At 45.2% G+C, this 17,645-nt stretch overlaps 1 protein-coding gene across 4 annotated transcripts in view; it reads left to right on the forward strand.

The window, feature by feature from the left end:
- Positions 1–17,645, forward strand: part of LOC123443120 (probable RNA-dependent RNA polymerase 3) — a 34,591-nt gene that overhangs the window by 13,452 nt on the left and 3,494 nt on the right. The window contains exons 9-16 of one of the 4 annotated variants that reach the window (XM_045119389.1): positions 2,592–2,636; positions 2,740–2,811; positions 3,326–3,432; positions 3,812–3,960; positions 4,138–4,363; positions 5,748–5,973; positions 9,861–10,006; positions 10,680–10,817. In XM_045119389.1, the coding sequence (XP_044975324.1) occupies positions 2,592–2,636; positions 2,740–2,811; positions 3,326–3,432; positions 3,812–3,960; positions 4,138–4,363; positions 5,748–5,973; positions 9,861–10,006; positions 10,680–10,725 (1,017 nt within the window). In that variant the 3' untranslated portion in view covers positions 10,726–10,817. Of the gene's footprint in view, positions 1–2,591; positions 2,637–2,739; positions 2,812–3,325; positions 3,433–3,811; positions 3,961–4,137; positions 4,364–5,747; positions 5,974–9,860; positions 10,007–10,662; positions 10,829–17,645 lie in introns of those variants that run through there. The other 3 variants (XM_045119386.1, XM_045119387.1, XM_045119388.1) reach the window with 3 other exon arrangements.

Consider the following 17,645-nt stretch of genomic DNA (forward strand, 5'->3'; position numbering starts at 1 on the left):
CTCAAGAGATCCAAGGTGTATTTCCGTTGGCACAAAGATATTCCCTTCTTTGTCCGAGTCACTTCAATGCCAAGGAAGTATTTTAGGTTGCCGAAATCCTTTACCTCAAACTCCTTGCTCAGACAACCCTTCAATCTCTCTATTTCCTCCTTATCATCTCCAGTGATGATAATGTCATCCACATACACAACAAGAATGGTGATCTTTCGACCGGAGTGCCAGTAGAACAGCGTGTGGTCACCGTTACACTGGCCATACCCCATACCACGGACGACACATCTGAATCTATCAAACCATGCCCTCGGTGATTGCTTCGGTCCATACAAGGATTTCTTTAGCCTGCATACCTTCCCCGTGGTCTCTGACGTACCAAAACCCGGTGGTATCTCCATGCACACTTTTTCCTTCAACTCACCATGCAAGAAGGCATTCTTGACATCTAATTGATGCAATTTCCACCCAAAGTTTGCAGCACAGGATACCAATATCCTTACCGTGTTCATCTTTGCCACTGGAGCAAACGTCTCATCATAGTCAATTCCATAGGTTTGATTATATCCTCTGGCGACCAATCTGGCCTTATACCGTTCCACCTTCCCTTCAGGATTCTGCTACACGGTGTATACCCACTTGCAGTTGACTGCTTTCTTTTCTGCTGGTAATGTGGTGAGCACCCACGTCTTGTTTTTCTTTAGGCTGTCCGTAATGGTAGTATCATAAGTAGTATCATGCATGCGAACTAGACAATTTTAATGAGGTGGCATAAAATTAAATGAAGAAAGAGATGGTTGAGTATCATATCATGATACCGTATCATATTAAATGATGTGCTATTATGTGTCATGCATGGCAATAAATGAACCATCCTATGATACTAACTTATGATACTATGCACTACGGAAGTAGTATCATACACTAGTATCATATGCATGATACTAATATATGATACTTCCATTACAACCAGCCTTAGTGCTTCCAACTCCTCTATCATTGCTTCACGCCACTTCGGATCTTGCTTTGCAGCCTTTCAATCCTTTGGGACTGACACGGTTTGTAGAGAGGCAACAAACGCTCTGTAGGAAGGAGACAAAGCCTCATAGGACACAAAATTGCCAATGTCATGATCGTCAAAACCATCCTGTCGTAGAGCCTTCCTTGCCGCTTCACGTGTCCCCTTTCGCAACACAATAGGCAGTTCCACTGTGTCAGATGAGCTTGCATCACTGCCTTGCTGCTCCCCTGCGCATGTGGCTGCCGCCGTGAATATACCAGACGTGTGTCAGATGAGCTGTGCACTTGTGGCACTTGTGGCTGCCGTAGCGAGTACACCAGGGGAATCTTCTGCCACCGATCCCGAATAGGAGCTGAAGAGTATGAATCGTCATTGTTGGCTGGACTTGAACCAAGAGGGACTAAAATAAACCCGGACAGAGGTAGTACTAAAGAGACCAAGAGGAGATGCGAAGCTTGGCTGGAAGGAGATGCTGGATCATCAAGCATCGATCGCGACAAGGGGTCTTAGAAACAGCTTCGGCAGACACCGGTACCTGGGAAAATCAGAATGTTTCTGTGGCGTCTTGCAAAGCAATCCCTGCCAACGGAGGATGTCCGGGCTCATCGCAACATGGCTACCACAACTTCCTGTGGCTTGTGTGGAGCGGATGACTCCTGGAGACATTCGTTACTGGAGTGCATAGTTGCAAGATGCGTTTGGGCCATGGTCGATGGTGAACTTGCAGAGCACCTGCGAGAAACTTCAGAACCTAGCGCAAGACAATGGCTCTTCTTCATGAAGGACTCGTTATCAGATGCTGCTTTCGTCAAGCTTTTAGTCACTTTATGGGCCATTTGGTGGGCGAGGAGGCAGGCCATTCATGAGCAAATATACCAGAGCCCCGTTGCCACACATCAGTTCATAACCAGGTTCATCTAGGAGCTTGACATGGTGAAACCTGAGGTGAAAGCAGCCAGGCAGAGCGGGCAGCGAACGCAAGTCAGACCAAAGGCACCACCACCAGGGGCAGCTAAAGTCCACACAGACGCGGCTATGGCGAGATCTAATGTGGGAGGAGCTTGTGCAGCGGTATGCAGGGACGCATAGGGCAGGTTCTTAGGAAGCTCTGCCCTGGTTATACATGGCATCACGAATGTGGCGGCAAATGGAGGCGATGGCAATCAGAGAGGGACTGGCACTGGCCGAGGACCTTCACTTGCATGATATCGTCATAGCCTTAGACACGAAGCAGGTCGTCCGAGATATCAACTCAGGAGCCGATGGATTGTACGGGCCGATTATTAGGGAGATTTCCGCTCGGGTTTCTTTGTTTAACTGTAAAATTACCTTTGAAGGTAGAGACGCAAATGTAGATGCTGATAGACTAGCTAAATTCTCGTGCTCTCTGGATCAGGGGCGACATGTTTGGTTGCTCCACCCTCATGATCCTTTTTGTATCCCTCTAGATGTGGATTTTGAGTAATAAAGCTAGTCTTTCCCCCTCAAAAAAGAAGAAGCTAACTTTGCTTTTTCACTTTTTAGTTTCTTATTAAGTATCGTGGTACTATTATTTAATTATTTCTTATAACTTACACAGGATAGTGTGGATTCAAAGGAGGATCAATTTGACATCGATGATCATGTAATCTGTGGAGTAAACGATATCATCATCTTTTCTCTGTTATATTTTAAATGCTCCATTAGATAACTAAGCAGTGTATTGCTCTTCCCCTTGTTCTCTCTAGCCTCTTCTTATGCAGGTTCGTATGTTCTATAATGGACTTGCTGTAAAGGGAACCCTTCTCGTTGTTAGAGAGGTATATATTTATCATGGATGGCTTGAATTTATTGCTGTAGGAATGTTATTGTTTAGAGCAAACGAGGCACTTCTCTCTATATGGAGGAGAAAGACAAGAAAAAATGAGGGGAGTGGTTTCTCATGCAAGTATACAGAGTGACTATGTATGATATCTATAAATGACATGACAGCATCATATGGCCATCAACTGGCTATACTATTAGCCATGCTCTAAGCAAATTAGCAGTTCCAGTGAACAAATGGTTGCATCGAAACATTACCTTCATTCTATGTTTCCTATTTTCCATTTTGTTGATGGTACCTCTTTGCGCACATTCAACTCTTCTGGCCCACAACTTGCACTATACCATGAGTTAATGCTAGCCTGAGAATTCAATACTAGTAATATAATTGAGCAATCACATCAAAAATTGGTTTTCTTTTGCAAGAATATCATTTTTGTCCACTTTGTGTCGGTCAAACTTCTGACTTTCCTCACCATTTTTTAAGAATATATTTGTTGTGTATTGCAGCTTCCTGAAAGGACTATCCATATACGGCCATCAATGATAAAAGTAAACTCAGATCCTAGTTTATCAGGTGGGCACTCTTTCAACTCACTGGAAATCGTTTCAACGAGGTAAGTAACCTGGACAACCATTTATGGATTTAAGTATGAGTAGGGGGGATATCTTGCATAAGCCATAATTTGGAATTTTAGATGCGATTGTCAAACTACTTTGGTTTTAGCAAGAACTGGGAAAGTTCCCATAAAATTGTGAAAGGCAGTTTTTTACTTGGTATGTGCTTTGTCTTTAATTTTATAGTATTAACGTCACCCGCGCTTAACTAACCGATTAAGCTTTCTGTGAATCAGTTTGGTAGCTGAAGTCACAAAGTTAATTTCTTTGTAGTGATAGTGCTACGGATTTGATAAATGCTGAGATATTCTTCTTGAGCATTCTCTACAGCTAATGAAATTCTTCCCTTTTGTTGACACTTTACAACATTTTTTCCAGCAACCGACCCAAAAGGGCACTGACATCAAGGTTCTTAATCGCGCTGCTTCACTATGGAGGGGTTCCAGCGGATTATTTTATGGAGCTTCTAGGGAAGGCACTAAAAGATGTTGAGAAAGCTCGCCATAAAACTAGAGATTCCCTTGAAGGTTAATTTGAAATATCATGAATAGAGAACGTATTTATGCTACATTTTGCTATAATAGAGGATATGCTGCATTTTTTGATGTTTAGGAATTTGTTACTTTTAACGTGTCAAGTATGTATTTACCTAGTGGCAGTTATTCCTTCACTTGCAATTTCTACTAATGTTATCCCTCTTACAGTTGCATTTAACCACGGTGACATGGATGATTTAATGTCTGCACGGATGATCCTTTCTGGAATTCGACCAGAAGATGAGGCATACTTACAGCACCAGCTTACTACAATGACCAAAGAGGAAAGAGAAGGGTTCAAACAAGGCAGGCTCCCTGTCGATCAGTGTTATTATCTGATGGGCACAACAGATCCTACAGGGACACTAAAGCCCCATGAAGTATGTGTGATATTGTAAGTGGTCCAGTAACCCACCATATCGTTTCTATTGCTCGATCTTTCCTTCATGTCTTCTTTATGCTTTTCAATTTTTTCGACTACCATAATCTTATAATTTTACATAAACAGGATATTGGTTTCTCCAGATCTGTTTATCATATTGCAATTTGTTGTAGAAGGGGAATGCAGAACTTAAACATTATTTTGTTTCTGTTTGTAAATCAGTGAGTCGTTAGGTAATGCATTTGAATTGAGCGAAGAGGACCGCTGAAGTATTGGTATATTGCTCACATTTTCTCCTCAGCTTAGACTTTTGGATGACCTTTCCACACCCACCCTCTCCCACCAAAAATAAATAAATATTTTGGATCGACAGTTGGTGCTTGCAACTTACGTGTACCAGGACCAGGATCGAGAGGTGTTAGTTCAAATCCTTAGTAACTAAGTTTTAAGAACTATAATTGCAGTTCACTGACTTCACTCTAGTCCATATCTTAGGCTTGAATGAGCCTAGACATGAGTGTGACTTACGTATGTTGCTCACTTTTCTTCATCATCTAGCTTAAGCTTTTAGGTGAACTAGTTGGTGTATGAAACTATGCACCTTCATATGGACTAGAGGTTTCTCCTTTTGTTTCATGAATGCAAACACACTTCGTGCATCAATTTGATCTTTTTCAAGTCCTTCAATAGTTTGATGACCATCCTGCCCTTAAAGAAGAACGTCTGACAAGGAAGCAACAACTTCAGGATGTACATTTTTTTTATTTAGACTGGTTAGAATATGGTTTTAATAAATGCATCTGATCTTGGTGGATGATATGTTTTCATGCTGGCTTAAGTATGTGTTACAAATTACATATTGCCAGGACACAAAATATGTTGGACCTCTAGACTTCGGTAATGTTCTAGATTTAATTATAGACCATACCGTCCTTTTGAAGGGAATCAGAAGGGGGAAATGCAATTCGGCTCCCGGGAGCACGTGCTCGTTCCCATCGAAAATAAATTTTGTAATGTGAATCCCAACGAAATTTTTGTGTGTTCTTTGTCACATTCAAATGATACCTGAAATTTTTTAGGCAAAAAGGTTAAGCATTTTGGCCTATGTAAAAAAAAACAAATTGAACATCTATTGTTACCCTAAAATGTCACTCAAATTTGTTTTTTTTCACCGACGAAACATTACTGTTCCGATTCGCATGAAAATTGTCAAGCATGCTTGCGACAGTAGCACGAAAATGCAGAAAAAAAATCAGATTTATTTGAAAACATTTACTATTATTTTTCGTGCTACTGTTCATCCAGGTGCATTTCGGGGAGCCAAAACACCTCTCCCATCAGAAGGTGGAAGTATTAGTCTGTTCCTTTTATTACTAATTATTGTCTCATCAAACAGGGACCATGGCCCCATTTCTGGAGAGGTTCTTGTCTATAGACATCCTGGGCTGCATTTTGGTGATATTCATGTCTTGACAGCAACATATAGTGAGGCTATACAGGATTTGGTGGGAGACTCCAAATACGCTATTCTTTTTCCTGTTTCTGGACCACGATCTCTAGCTGATGAGATGGGGGGCGGTGATTTTGATGGTGACATGTACTGGGTCTCAAGAAACCCACAGGTTGGTCATTGTTTCTGACATGTTGCAGTGAACTGTTTATTTTCGCTATCCTTGCCAATAAACAGACTCTTTTGGAGAATATTGCAAACTACTCCCTCTGTCCCAAAATAAATGTCGTTGATCTAATACAAAATTTGTACTAATTTAGTACTAAATTTGCGACACTTATTTCCGGACGGAGGGAGTAGTTTATTAGGGAGTATATTTTTCATCTATTCCTAGGGCATGGAATTTGGGATGCTATTTAGGGCTATTTGCATTTCTGTCCCTAACTTGAACCACCTACTCAGGTTTGTCCCTAATTTTGAAACATGCTCAAATTTGCCCCTCTTTCATCAAGTGGGCTTATAGAAATGCCCTTTCGTACATTTTCCGTCCAGTCAATGGCCTTTGACCGTTAGATTTTTCTATACACTGACTTAACGGTCAATGGCCTTTGACTGGACGGAAAATGTATTGAAGGGCATCTCTATAAGCGCACTTAACGGAAGAGGGGCAAATTTGAGCATGCTTCAAAACTAGGGGCAAATCTGAGTAATGGGTTCGAGTTAAGGGCACAAATGTAAAAGTTAATGTGATAGTTGAATTCCGTTCCTACTTACCACACACATTGCTGATTTTATTTATACAGGTTTCTGCAAATTCTATAAAATGCATATTTTTGTCTCACTTCAAAATAAAACAATGATATTTAAACGTTACCATCTACTCCCTAGTTTTCCCAAACTACAGTTATTTAGGAACGGAGGGAGTAGTGGATAAATATAACATTAAAAAGCTAATATTGTTTCTGAAAGTTGCATCATTCAATATAGCCTATATTTACCACTCATATGTTCCTATTATAGGACATGGTTAGGAGTGTACCGATTGGCGAGAGGTTCTTCATAGGAGGAGACCTCAATGGCCACGCGGACACCTAACACAAGTTTTGAAGGGGTGCATGGAGGATTTGGCTATGGCATCAGGAATCAAGAAGGAGAAGATGTCTTAAGCTTTGCGCTAGCCTACGACTTGATCGTAGCTAACACCCTTTTTAAGAAGAAAGAATCGCATCTAGTGATTTACAGTAGTGGGCAACACTCTAGCCAGATTGATTTCATCCTCTTGAGAAGAGAAGACAGGCGTGCATGCGTACACTGTAAGGTGATACCTGGAGAGAGTGTTGTCCCTCAGTATAAGCTTGTGGTTGCTGACTTCTGCTTTTGGATTCGTGTCCAGCGGGACAAGCGTGCCAAAGTCGCTAGAACGAAGTGGTGGAAGCTCAAGGGGGAGGTAGCTCGGGCGTTCAAGGAGAGGCTCGTTAAGGAGGGCCCTTGGGAGGAAGGAGGTGATGCAGACAACATGTGGATGAAGATGGCGACTGCATTCGCAAGGTGGCCTCAGAGGAGTTTGGATTGTCCAGGGGAAGTAGAAGAGAAGCAAAGATACCTGGTGGTGGAACGATGATGTCCATAAGGCAATTAAGGAGAAGAAAGATTGTTTCAGACGCCTATATCTGGATAGGAGTGCAGACAACATAGAGAAGTACAAGATGGCAAAGAAGGCCGCAAAGCGAGCTGTGAGTGAAGCAAGGGGCCGAGCTATGAGGACCTCTCTACCAACGGTTAGACACGAAGGAAGGCGAAAGGGACATCTATAAGATGACCAAGATCCGAGAGAGGAAGACGAGGGATGTTGACCAAATCAAGTGCATCAAGGACGGAGCAGACCAACTCCTGGTGAAGAACGAGGAGATTAAGCATAGATGGCGGGAGTACTTTGACGAGCTGTTCAATGGGGAGAGTGAGAGCTCTACCATTGATCTGGACGACTCCTTTGCTGATAGTAGCAGGCGTTTTGTGCGGCGAATCCAGGAGTCGAAGGTCAAGGAGGCTTTAAAGAGGATGAAAGGAGGCAAGGCGATGGGGCTTGATTTTATCCCCATTGAGGTGTGGAGAGGCCTCGGGGACATAGTGATAGTATGGCTAACCAAACTTCTCAACCTCATTTTTCGGGCAAACAAGATGCCAGAAGAATGGAGACGGGGTATATTAATACCAATCTTCAAGAACAAGGGGGATGTTCAGAGTTGTACTAACTACCGTGGAATTAAATTGATGAGCCATACAATGAAGCTATGGGAGAGAGTCATTGAGCACCGCTTAAGAAGAATGATAAGCGTGACCAAAAATCAGTTTGGTTTCATGCCTGGGAGGTCGACCATGGAAGCCATTTTCTTGGTACGACAACTTATGGAGAGATATAGGGAGCAAAAGAAGGACCTGCATATGGCGTTCATTCACTTGGAGAAGGCCTATGACAAGATACCGTGGAATGTTATGTGGTGGGCCTTGGAGAAACACGAAGTCCCAGCAAAGTACATTACCCTCATCAAGGACATGTACGATAATGTTGTGACAGGTGTTCGAACAAGTGATGTCGGCACTGATGACTTCCCAATTAAGATAGGGCTGCATCAGGGGTCAACTTTGAGCCCTTATCTTTTTGCCTTGGTGATGGATGAGGTCACAAGGGATATACAAGGAGATATCCCATGGTGTATGCTCTTTGCGGACGATGTGGTGCTAGTCGATGATAGTCAGACGGGGGTCAACAGGAAGTTAGAGTTATGGAGGCAAACCTTGGAATCGAAAGGTTTTAGACTTAGTAGGACTAAAACGGAGTACATGAGGTGCGCTTTCAATACTACAATGCACGAGGAGGAGGAGGATGTTAGCCTTGATGGTCAGGTGGTGCCTCAGAAGGACACCTTCCGATATTTGGGGTCAATGTTGCAAAAGGATGGGGATATCGATGAAGATGTGAACCATCGAATTAAAGTCGGATGGATGAAGTGGCGCCAAGCTTCTGGCATTCTCTGTGACAAGAGGGTGCCACAAAAGCTAAAAGGCAAGTTCTATAGGACGGAGGTTAGACCTGTAATGTTGTATGGCGCTGAGTGTTGGCCGACTAAAAGGCGACGTGTGCAACAGTTAGGTGTGGCGGAGATGCGCATGTTGAGATGGATGTGTGGCCGCACAAGGAAGGACCGAATCCAGAATGATGATATACGAGATAGAGTTGGGGTAGCGCCAATTGAAGAAAGCTTGTCCAACATCGTCTGAGAGGGTTTGGGCATATTCAATGCATGCCCCTAGAAGCCCCAGTGCATAGCGGACGGCTAAAACATGCGGATAATGTCAAAAGAGGCCGGGGTAGACCGAACTTGACATGGGAAGAGTCCGTAAAGAGAGATCTGAAGGATTGGAGCATCGCCAAAGAACTAGCCATGGACAGGGGCGCGTGGAAGCTTGCTATCCATGTGCCAGAACCACGAGTTGGTCGCGAGATCTTATGGGTTTCACCTCTAGCCTACCCCAACTTGTTTGAGACTAAAGGCTTTGTTGTTGTTCTTGTATTTGTTCTTATTATCTTTTCTGGTATTTTTAACCGAAAGGTACATTTAATCCACATGTTTTGACTTTTTTTAACTGATACAAATTAGGTTTTGTGTCCTTCAGGGGTACTTTTTTTGTTATACAATATAAAATACCAATTGCTTTGTGTTTTCAGTTTTTTTAGTGTATCCTTGAAGCGTTCATTTTGTCAAGTAAACTGCCCATCTTTTCCCGTCACCATGAGCTTTTGGCTGCACTGGTTGGTTCTCAATATGGCATCAAAGCCAAGAGGTCTTGAGTTCAAGACTTAACTCGTATATTTCTTTTGACATAACATACAGCCCATTTGCAGTTCACGTCTTATTGTCTTAGGCATCAGAGAGTCCGACTTGCGGGAGAGTGAGCTTTTGGGTGGTGCATAATACTCAATACATTTGGCACCAAATTATTTTGGTATGACATCATACTCTGTGCAGAATTGTAACTATCATTAAATGACCTTTTCAGTTATTGAAGTACTTCAAACCATCGGAACCATGGGATCAAAGAAACCCTCCAAGGAAGGCTAAACAAGAGAAGCCTCAGGATTATGATGAATCCAAGCTAGAACACATTTTATTCCGTGAATTTTTTAGAACTAGGTTTACACCAAGGTATTATTTACTCGTGATCCTCTTTTTGTTTTGCATGGACACTTAACTCTGCTATTTTTGTTATCTGCATCTAAGGCCGCAGAGCGTCTTGGCATTGGAAGGCCATGGAAATTTTGAGGCGTCATAATTTAAGGCCAAAACACCTAAAAATTATTGTTTGAGAGATGACCTAAACTGTATTTTTTAATATACTCTCATTTACCAAGTGTGGACATAAACTGACAGGATCCAGGTTATGTGGCGATGATCATAGAAATCAACATGCGTACATCTATAATGAAGTCAATTATGTTAATAAGATTCTACCACTGATTGAATTACCATCATCATTTATTTTTAGACTAAGATAATTGTTTTTGGGAACTTTACATCATAATCATAGATTAAGTTCTAGTTATAGATAAATTTGTTAAGAGAAAAGAAACAATGTTGATATATACTACCATTTCAAAATATTATGTCCTATATTTGCAATGTCCAGTAAAAAAAGTATTGGTTATTTGTTTACAGCTAACATCAGATATATTTGGATATTAGATCTGATCAGTATGTTATAGTTTCCTAGTTTTGCCATGACCGTTTTGTAGACCATGTATTATATATGAGCTATGCAAGTTACGTGGTCTAATGTTGTTTGAGATTTTTCCTTCCTTCAGTTATGTGCTGGGTGCAGCTGCAGATTGTTGGGTGGTATATATGGATCGGCTACTGACATGTGAAGTTCAAGAAGACAACAAAGAATGGGAGTCGATAAAGGCTAAGATGCTTGAATTGGTTGACATTTACTATGAGGCTCTGGATGCCCCCAAAAGTGGGAACAAGGTTTGAAATCCTGTGTTGATATACACTATAGTTACTGTGATTTCTTTACTGTTCACCTACTGGTATGGGATTAAACATCCAGAAACTCTATCTGTTATAGAATTAGTGATGATGAGTTAGTAAGGATGCACTTTAGTTCTGTTCCAGTCCAATTATTTCTTCAGTTGAGTACTTGAGTTGGGATATAAGGAAATTGATCAAAGCCCTCTATAAAAAAGGTTGCTATCCTCTGTTAGAATATAATATGGGTTTAAAGATAGAGATAAGGAGTACATATCGAATAGATTTAAACCATGTATAACTTGTCTTGTACTTCAAGTCTCTATCCCCTCATGTATTCTATATATACCCCATATGAGGGTCAGATCAATACAACAATACAAAAGATCAGTCATCCCACAATTTCACATGGTATCAGAGCGGTTAGTCTCACGACGTCGATCCTAGGTTCCTCCACCACTTTTGCAGCGCGCCGCCCTGGGGAGATTAATCTTCTCTCCCCGGGGGCACGACAGCCGATCTGATCAAAAGATGAGATTGGTTCTTAGATTAGATTAGATCAGTTCTTTGATTTTTGAAATACTTAAGGTCAAATTCTTTAGACAGAAATAAATCAGATCTATCCAAGTGACCAGTGATGATCGGTTCTTCGAACGGTGGCGAGCGTCGCCAACCGTCCCTTATGGGTGACACCGAGCGTTGTGACGTTGACATGCAGTGCAAGATTGGGCGACGATTATGGTGCCTTGGTGGGCTCGACCACGCGCCTCTGCATGCGGCCGGGCTTCAAGATCGGAACTCCATCGGCACACACCATCTCTTCCAAGCGCCCAAGACTTCCTCAATCTTCATCAACACCAAGTTGGCGCACACTCACTGAACGACGAGCCAACGACGTTTCTCCAGGTCCGTGGCCACGCTCCTGTAGCATCCATCCGGCGACAAACAACAGCCACGAGCTATTCTACATCCACGGAACCCGACCTGCAGGGGAGCGGATCACACAATACGTCCCGATCACTGGAGGGCGTACGTACACGGATCTCCCGATGACGAACATCAAGTCAGTATGGCAGACTCAACACACGGCAAGCGATAGCTACGTGCGTCTCCAACCACGTGTTCCAGCAGCCGAGACACAAGCCCGATGGTTGCATCGCCCGGCCGTAGCTTTCTAACGCACGCCTCGACTCCAAGCAAGTGGGACTTCATGCATCAGATCGATCTATACTACTTCCTTTGTACCATAATAATTGCAGTTGGGAAGAAGTAAACTAGTTCTCCCCAACTACAATTATTATGGTACAGAGAGAGTCCGAGCAAGCACGAGCCATGCGCACGTGATACGTACCATGCCCATTCGACTCCAGCACTTATGAGGGACATGAGACGACCTGCCTCGTATACACCGAGCCGCCGACCTGCACCCACACCGAGGACGATCTACTCCTTCACCAAGCCGAACTGCATCATCTGCATTAAGCTGTAGAACCACCCTGCGCAAAAATACTTCGTCGAGCACATCCACAAGAGGCATCAACCATCTACTTCATCGTTGCCGCAAAGGACGCCTCCAAGCAACGTACCACTTCGCGCCTGCTGCTACATAGCCGACATCGTCGCCAAGGTCTTCATCAACAAGGTCTTCATCACCATCATCGTCAACAAACCGCCGCCACCTCGTTCGCAAGATGAACACCTAGTGTTCTCTGACAGATTTTTCCGCAAGATGCGATCTCGACGACGGCAATGACCGCGTCATGACGACGGTATCGACCGCGTCATCCATGACGACACGACTGCATCAAGACGGCGTCACCATAGTGACGACCCCTACATGGCCATGCGGTTCTGGCAAAACTGATGTGAGCTCGATGGGATTCCTTCGACCCTGGCAAAACCGGTGGACTCATTGCCGACGACACTCCTCTGACATCCGCAAGGTGCATCGTCCATGACTGCAGCTCTGTCATCTACAACATAACCCATTTTTTTTGCGCCTTCGGCTTTGTGCGGCTTCATCATCCACGATGATCACACATTGACCACGACTACCTCGACCATGACTACATCACCATGATCAGCTACCTCGACATTGACATTAATGGCTACGTCTACGGCAACTCATCGGCAACAACTCCAGTCAACAGCGTCTGCGTCGTCACCAGCGTCCACGCCACTCCCGCTATGACTGCGGGAGGGAATAAAGGAGAAGACAGGAAGGCACCAGAAAGGGACACAGTCACCGTCCTACGTGCTGACCTGTCAGAGACGCAGTTGATGATGGCGCAACAAAGAGGACGACGAAAGCATAAGACTTCAAAGTCAGTCGCAATCGTCCGCTTCACTCCCGCTACGATTGAGGGGGGATGTTAGAATATAATATGGGTTTAAAGATAGAGATAAGGAGTACATATCAAATAGATTTAAACCATGTATAAACTTCAATTTTCTATCCCTAGTACTGCTACCCTTCTTCACAACCATGACATGAACTCGTTGACAATGTATGGTAGAAAAATTCGTTATAAATACTGTATAGTGCGTATGATGATAAGTATTTGTACATGAGGCCCAGGGGGTTCTGGAACATCCCTATCCTATCGTAACAGGGAAAGACTTGGCATGGATATGTCTTGTTCCTTATGGATCTGGCACTTACACCAACTATAAGGAGATATTCTCTTAGTTGGCTCCATCTAAGCCCAAGCCAGAGATCATGCCTTGCTCTTCTAAGAGAAAACGTCTATATAAAGGGCCCGGAGGCCTATGCAGGAGGTATCTAACAATGACAACTCTGTTAGAGTTATAATATAAGCCATGTACCCTTTTGTATTTATCCCAATATATAAGGGGTTTCCTGCATATAGTCCATCACCTGTACATGTATATATACCAGCCTATGGCATCATGGGAATACAAGTTGCTTATTCCTAACATGGTATTAGAGCATTAGGTCTTTTTTTCGCACGCGCAACTCGTGCTTCGATCCAATCTCGTCTCCTTGCAGTCGCTGTCCGTCTTGATCTGGAGGCCGACTCCCCCTGCCTCGATCTCATCTGGAGGCCGTTCCTGTCCCGGCGCCCAGCCCCCGCTCGGTTTGGTCACCGCATGCCGACTCCTCCTCGATCTCATCTGGACGGTTAACGTCGCGCGCGGCAGTTCCCGATACAGTTCGGTCTTCTCTGGACTCCACCTGCCAGATCCGGATCCTGCCACCGCTGATTTCGTTCCCGATCTGGAGTCAAACCACGGGACAGGGAGCGGCAGTCACCTGATCCAGTTCGGTCTCATCTGGACTCCACCTGCCAGATCCTGCCACCGCTGGTCTTGTTACGGTGATTTTGTTCCCGATCTAACCAGTCAGCCCTTGCGCCGCTAGATCAATAAAAAGCAACCTGCTGATCCTGTCGCCCAGATCGCCACCAGCTCCCGATCTCGTCGCCCCCCCCCCCCCCCCCCCCGCTGCTGAATTCGTTGGATTTCGCTGAATTCTCCTGTCTCGACGTGATCCCTAAAAAAAATGTCTGCTGCATCCGGCTACGTTGTTGTTCCTCGTTGTCCGGTGATCTTTGATGGCTCTAACTACACCGAGTTCATTGGCTTCATGCGCATTCACATGCGTGGCATCCGTCTATGGGGTTTTCTTTCTGGCGAGGTCTGCTGTCCGTCCTGTCCGGTTCCTCCAGTGGCTCCCACTCCGCCGACCCCACCGGCTCTTCCTGCGGATGCTCCTCAGGCCATAAAGGATGCGGCTAAGCTTGCTGATGAGGCCGCTGTGAGTGCTTATGATGAGAAGGTCTTGGCTTATGAGGAGGCTCTTCAAACATATCATGGTGCTCTGTCTGCTTACACCCACTGTCTTGATAATGATGCTTGTGTTGCAGCTGTTCTCACTTCTAGCGTTCTGCCTCAGTTTGCCTCTGAGTTTCTGGGCCTTCCTACTGTGTTTGAGATGTGGACTCGCCTTGGTGCCTCAGTTTGCCTCTGAGTTTGCCTCTGAGTTTCTGGGCCTTCCTCAGCGCTATGAGCCCTCTGGTGATGCCTTATACCTCTCTATGGTCCGTCAGGAGCATGCTCTTCAGCAGGGTGACTCTACTGTTGATGACTTCTATGCACAGAGTTCTGCTATCTGGCGCCAGCTTGACTCTCTCCGCAGTGTTGGTTGTCGTACTTGCCCCTGTTGCCAGGCTGTCCAGGCCGATTTGGAGTTTCATCGCGTCTACGAGTTCCTGTCTCGGCTCCGTAAGGAGTTTGAGCCCCGACGTGCTCAGTTGTTTGTTCGTGGCCGTATCTCTCTCATGGAGGCGCTTTCTGAGATTCGTGCTGAGGAGACTCGCTTACGTGGTGCTAGTTTACTGGAGGTTCCCTCGGTGCTCGCTGCTCGGGCTACTTCTACGCCACCTGCTGCACCGACCCCTTCTCGCTCGAGTGCTCCGCCGCTCTTGCCCACTCCCTTTGGAGGCTCAGGTCCCCCCCGTTCACATTGTGGCTACTGCAACAATGATGGTCATATTGAGTCCCACTGCTACACGAAGAAGAAACACTTGCGCAAGGCGCGATCATCATCTACAGAGACTTCGTCATCTACCTCGACAGCTTCAGCCATCGCTTTGACTGAGCAGGATATTCTGAGACTTAAGCGTCTGCTCGCTGCTTCAGGTTCTTCCTCGACGGGTACTGTTGGTTCTGTGACTGAGGCTTCCCGCACTGAACAACCACCTTCTACACAGTCAGGTACATCCCCATGGGTTCTGAACTCTGGAGCTTCCTTTCATATGACTTATAATTCTTCCACTCTGTCCTCTCTTCGATTGCTTGGTTCTCCTGTTCATGTCCTCACCACTGATGGTACTCCCCTTCCTGTCGTTAGTAGAGACACTCTTACCACTCCTCATTCTGTTCCTGATGTTGCTCATGTTCCTCGACTTACCATGAATCTGTTTTCCGCTGGTCAACTTGCTAATTCTGGTTGTCGTGTCATCCTTGACCTTGACTCTTGTCCTGTCCAGGACCGTCGCACGCACACTCTGGTTGGGGCTGGTCCTCGCCGTCGTGATTCTGAGGGTCTTTGGGAGTTGGACTGGCTTCATGTTCCTTCCGCTGCCCACTCTATCGCCAGTTCTTCCGCTTTGGTCGCCTCGGCTACTGGTTCCTTCCAGCAGCGGCATCATCGACTTGGTCATCTGTGTGGTTCTCATTTGTCGTCGTTAGTTCATCTAGGTCTTCTGGGGTCTGTCTCAGGAGATGCCTCTTTAGAGTGTCAGGGTTGTCGTCTTGGCAAGCAGATTCAGTTACCATATGCACATAGTGAGTCAGTGTCTAAGCGTCCTTTTGATTTAGTTCATTCCGATGTATGGGGTCCGGCTCCCTTCGCTTCGAAAGGGGGTCATAAATACTATATTATTTTCATAGATGACTTCTCTCGTTACACATGGCTTTATTTCACGACTTCTCGTAGTGAGGTGTTGTCCATTTATAAGCGCTTTGCTGCCATGGTTCATACTCAGTTCTCTTCTCCCATTCGTGTGTTTCGTGCTGACTTCGCTGGCGAGTATATCTCTAAGATGTTGTGTGGTGTTCTTGCTGAGCAAGGGACTCTCTCTCAATTCTCTTGTCCTGGTGCTCACGTTCAGAATGGCGTGGCTGAGCGCAAGCATCGTCGTCTTCTTGAGACGGCTCGTGCATTGATGATTGCTGCCTGTCTCCCGCCTCATTTTTGGGCTGAGGCCGTCTCCACCTCCACCCATCTCATCAATTTCCAGCCTTCCGCTGCTCTACAGGGTGGTGTTCCTTTCGAGCGTCTTTTTGATCGTTCTCCCGATTATTCAATGCTTCACTTGTTTGGTTGTGTTTGCTATGTTCTTCTTGCCCCTCGCGAACGCACCAAACCGACCGCTCAGTCTGTTGAGTGTGTCTTCTTAGGCTATAGTGATGAGCATAAGGGCTATCGTTGTTGGGATCCTATCGGTCATCGGATGCGTATCTCTCGGGATGTGACTTTTGATGAGTCTTGTCCCTTCTACCCACGCCCATCTTCCTCGACTTTTTCAGTAAAGGATATCTCTGTCCTCACTTTTCCTGACACACCTATCACACCTGTCGAGCCTTTGCCTATTCGTTCCGCTCCCTCTACTTCTCCACCTCCAGTCGATTTATCGCCACCATCTTCCACGGTCTCCTCGTCTAGCATGTCACCGGATTCTACACCTTCATCTCCGGTGACTTCTACGTCGCCACTCCCCGATTCTATCTTGGCGATTCCTCCTTCCATTGTTCCATCTTTTCCTCGGTGTTACACTCGTCGTTCACGTTCTGTGGATGCCTCTGTGGATGTGTCGTCATCCTCGTCTCAGCCTACTTATGGCTTGCGTTCTCGTCCTCGTCCACCTGTTGATCGCTTTGGATTTTCCATCGCTGGTGCTGCTGTTCTTAAGCCGACTACTTATCTTCAGGCTGTTGTTCATCCTGAATGGCAGTTTGCGATGGCAGAGGAGATTGCTGCTCTTGAACGCACTGGTACGTGGGATCTTGTTTCCCTTCCTCCCGGAGTCCGTCCCATCACTTGTAAGTGGGTCTACAAGGTTAAGACTCGCTCCGATGGTTCTCTTAAGCGTCACAAAGCTCGTCTTGTGGCTCGTGGTTTTCAGCAAGAGCATGGTCGTGATTATGACGAGACTTTTGCTCCTGTGGCTCATATGACCACTGTTCGTACACTTCTTGCCGTGGCCTCTACACGCCACTGGTCTATCTCTCAGCTTGATGTTAAGAATGCTTTTCTTAATGGTGAGCTGCGTGAGGAGGTGTACATGCAGCC

This window comes from Hordeum vulgare, chromosome 3H (genome assembly GCF_904849725.1).
Source record: "Hordeum vulgare subsp. vulgare chromosome 3H, MorexV3_pseudomolecules_assembly, whole genome shotgun sequence".
NCBI lineage: Eukaryota > Viridiplantae > Streptophyta > Magnoliopsida > Poales > Poaceae > Hordeum > Hordeum vulgare.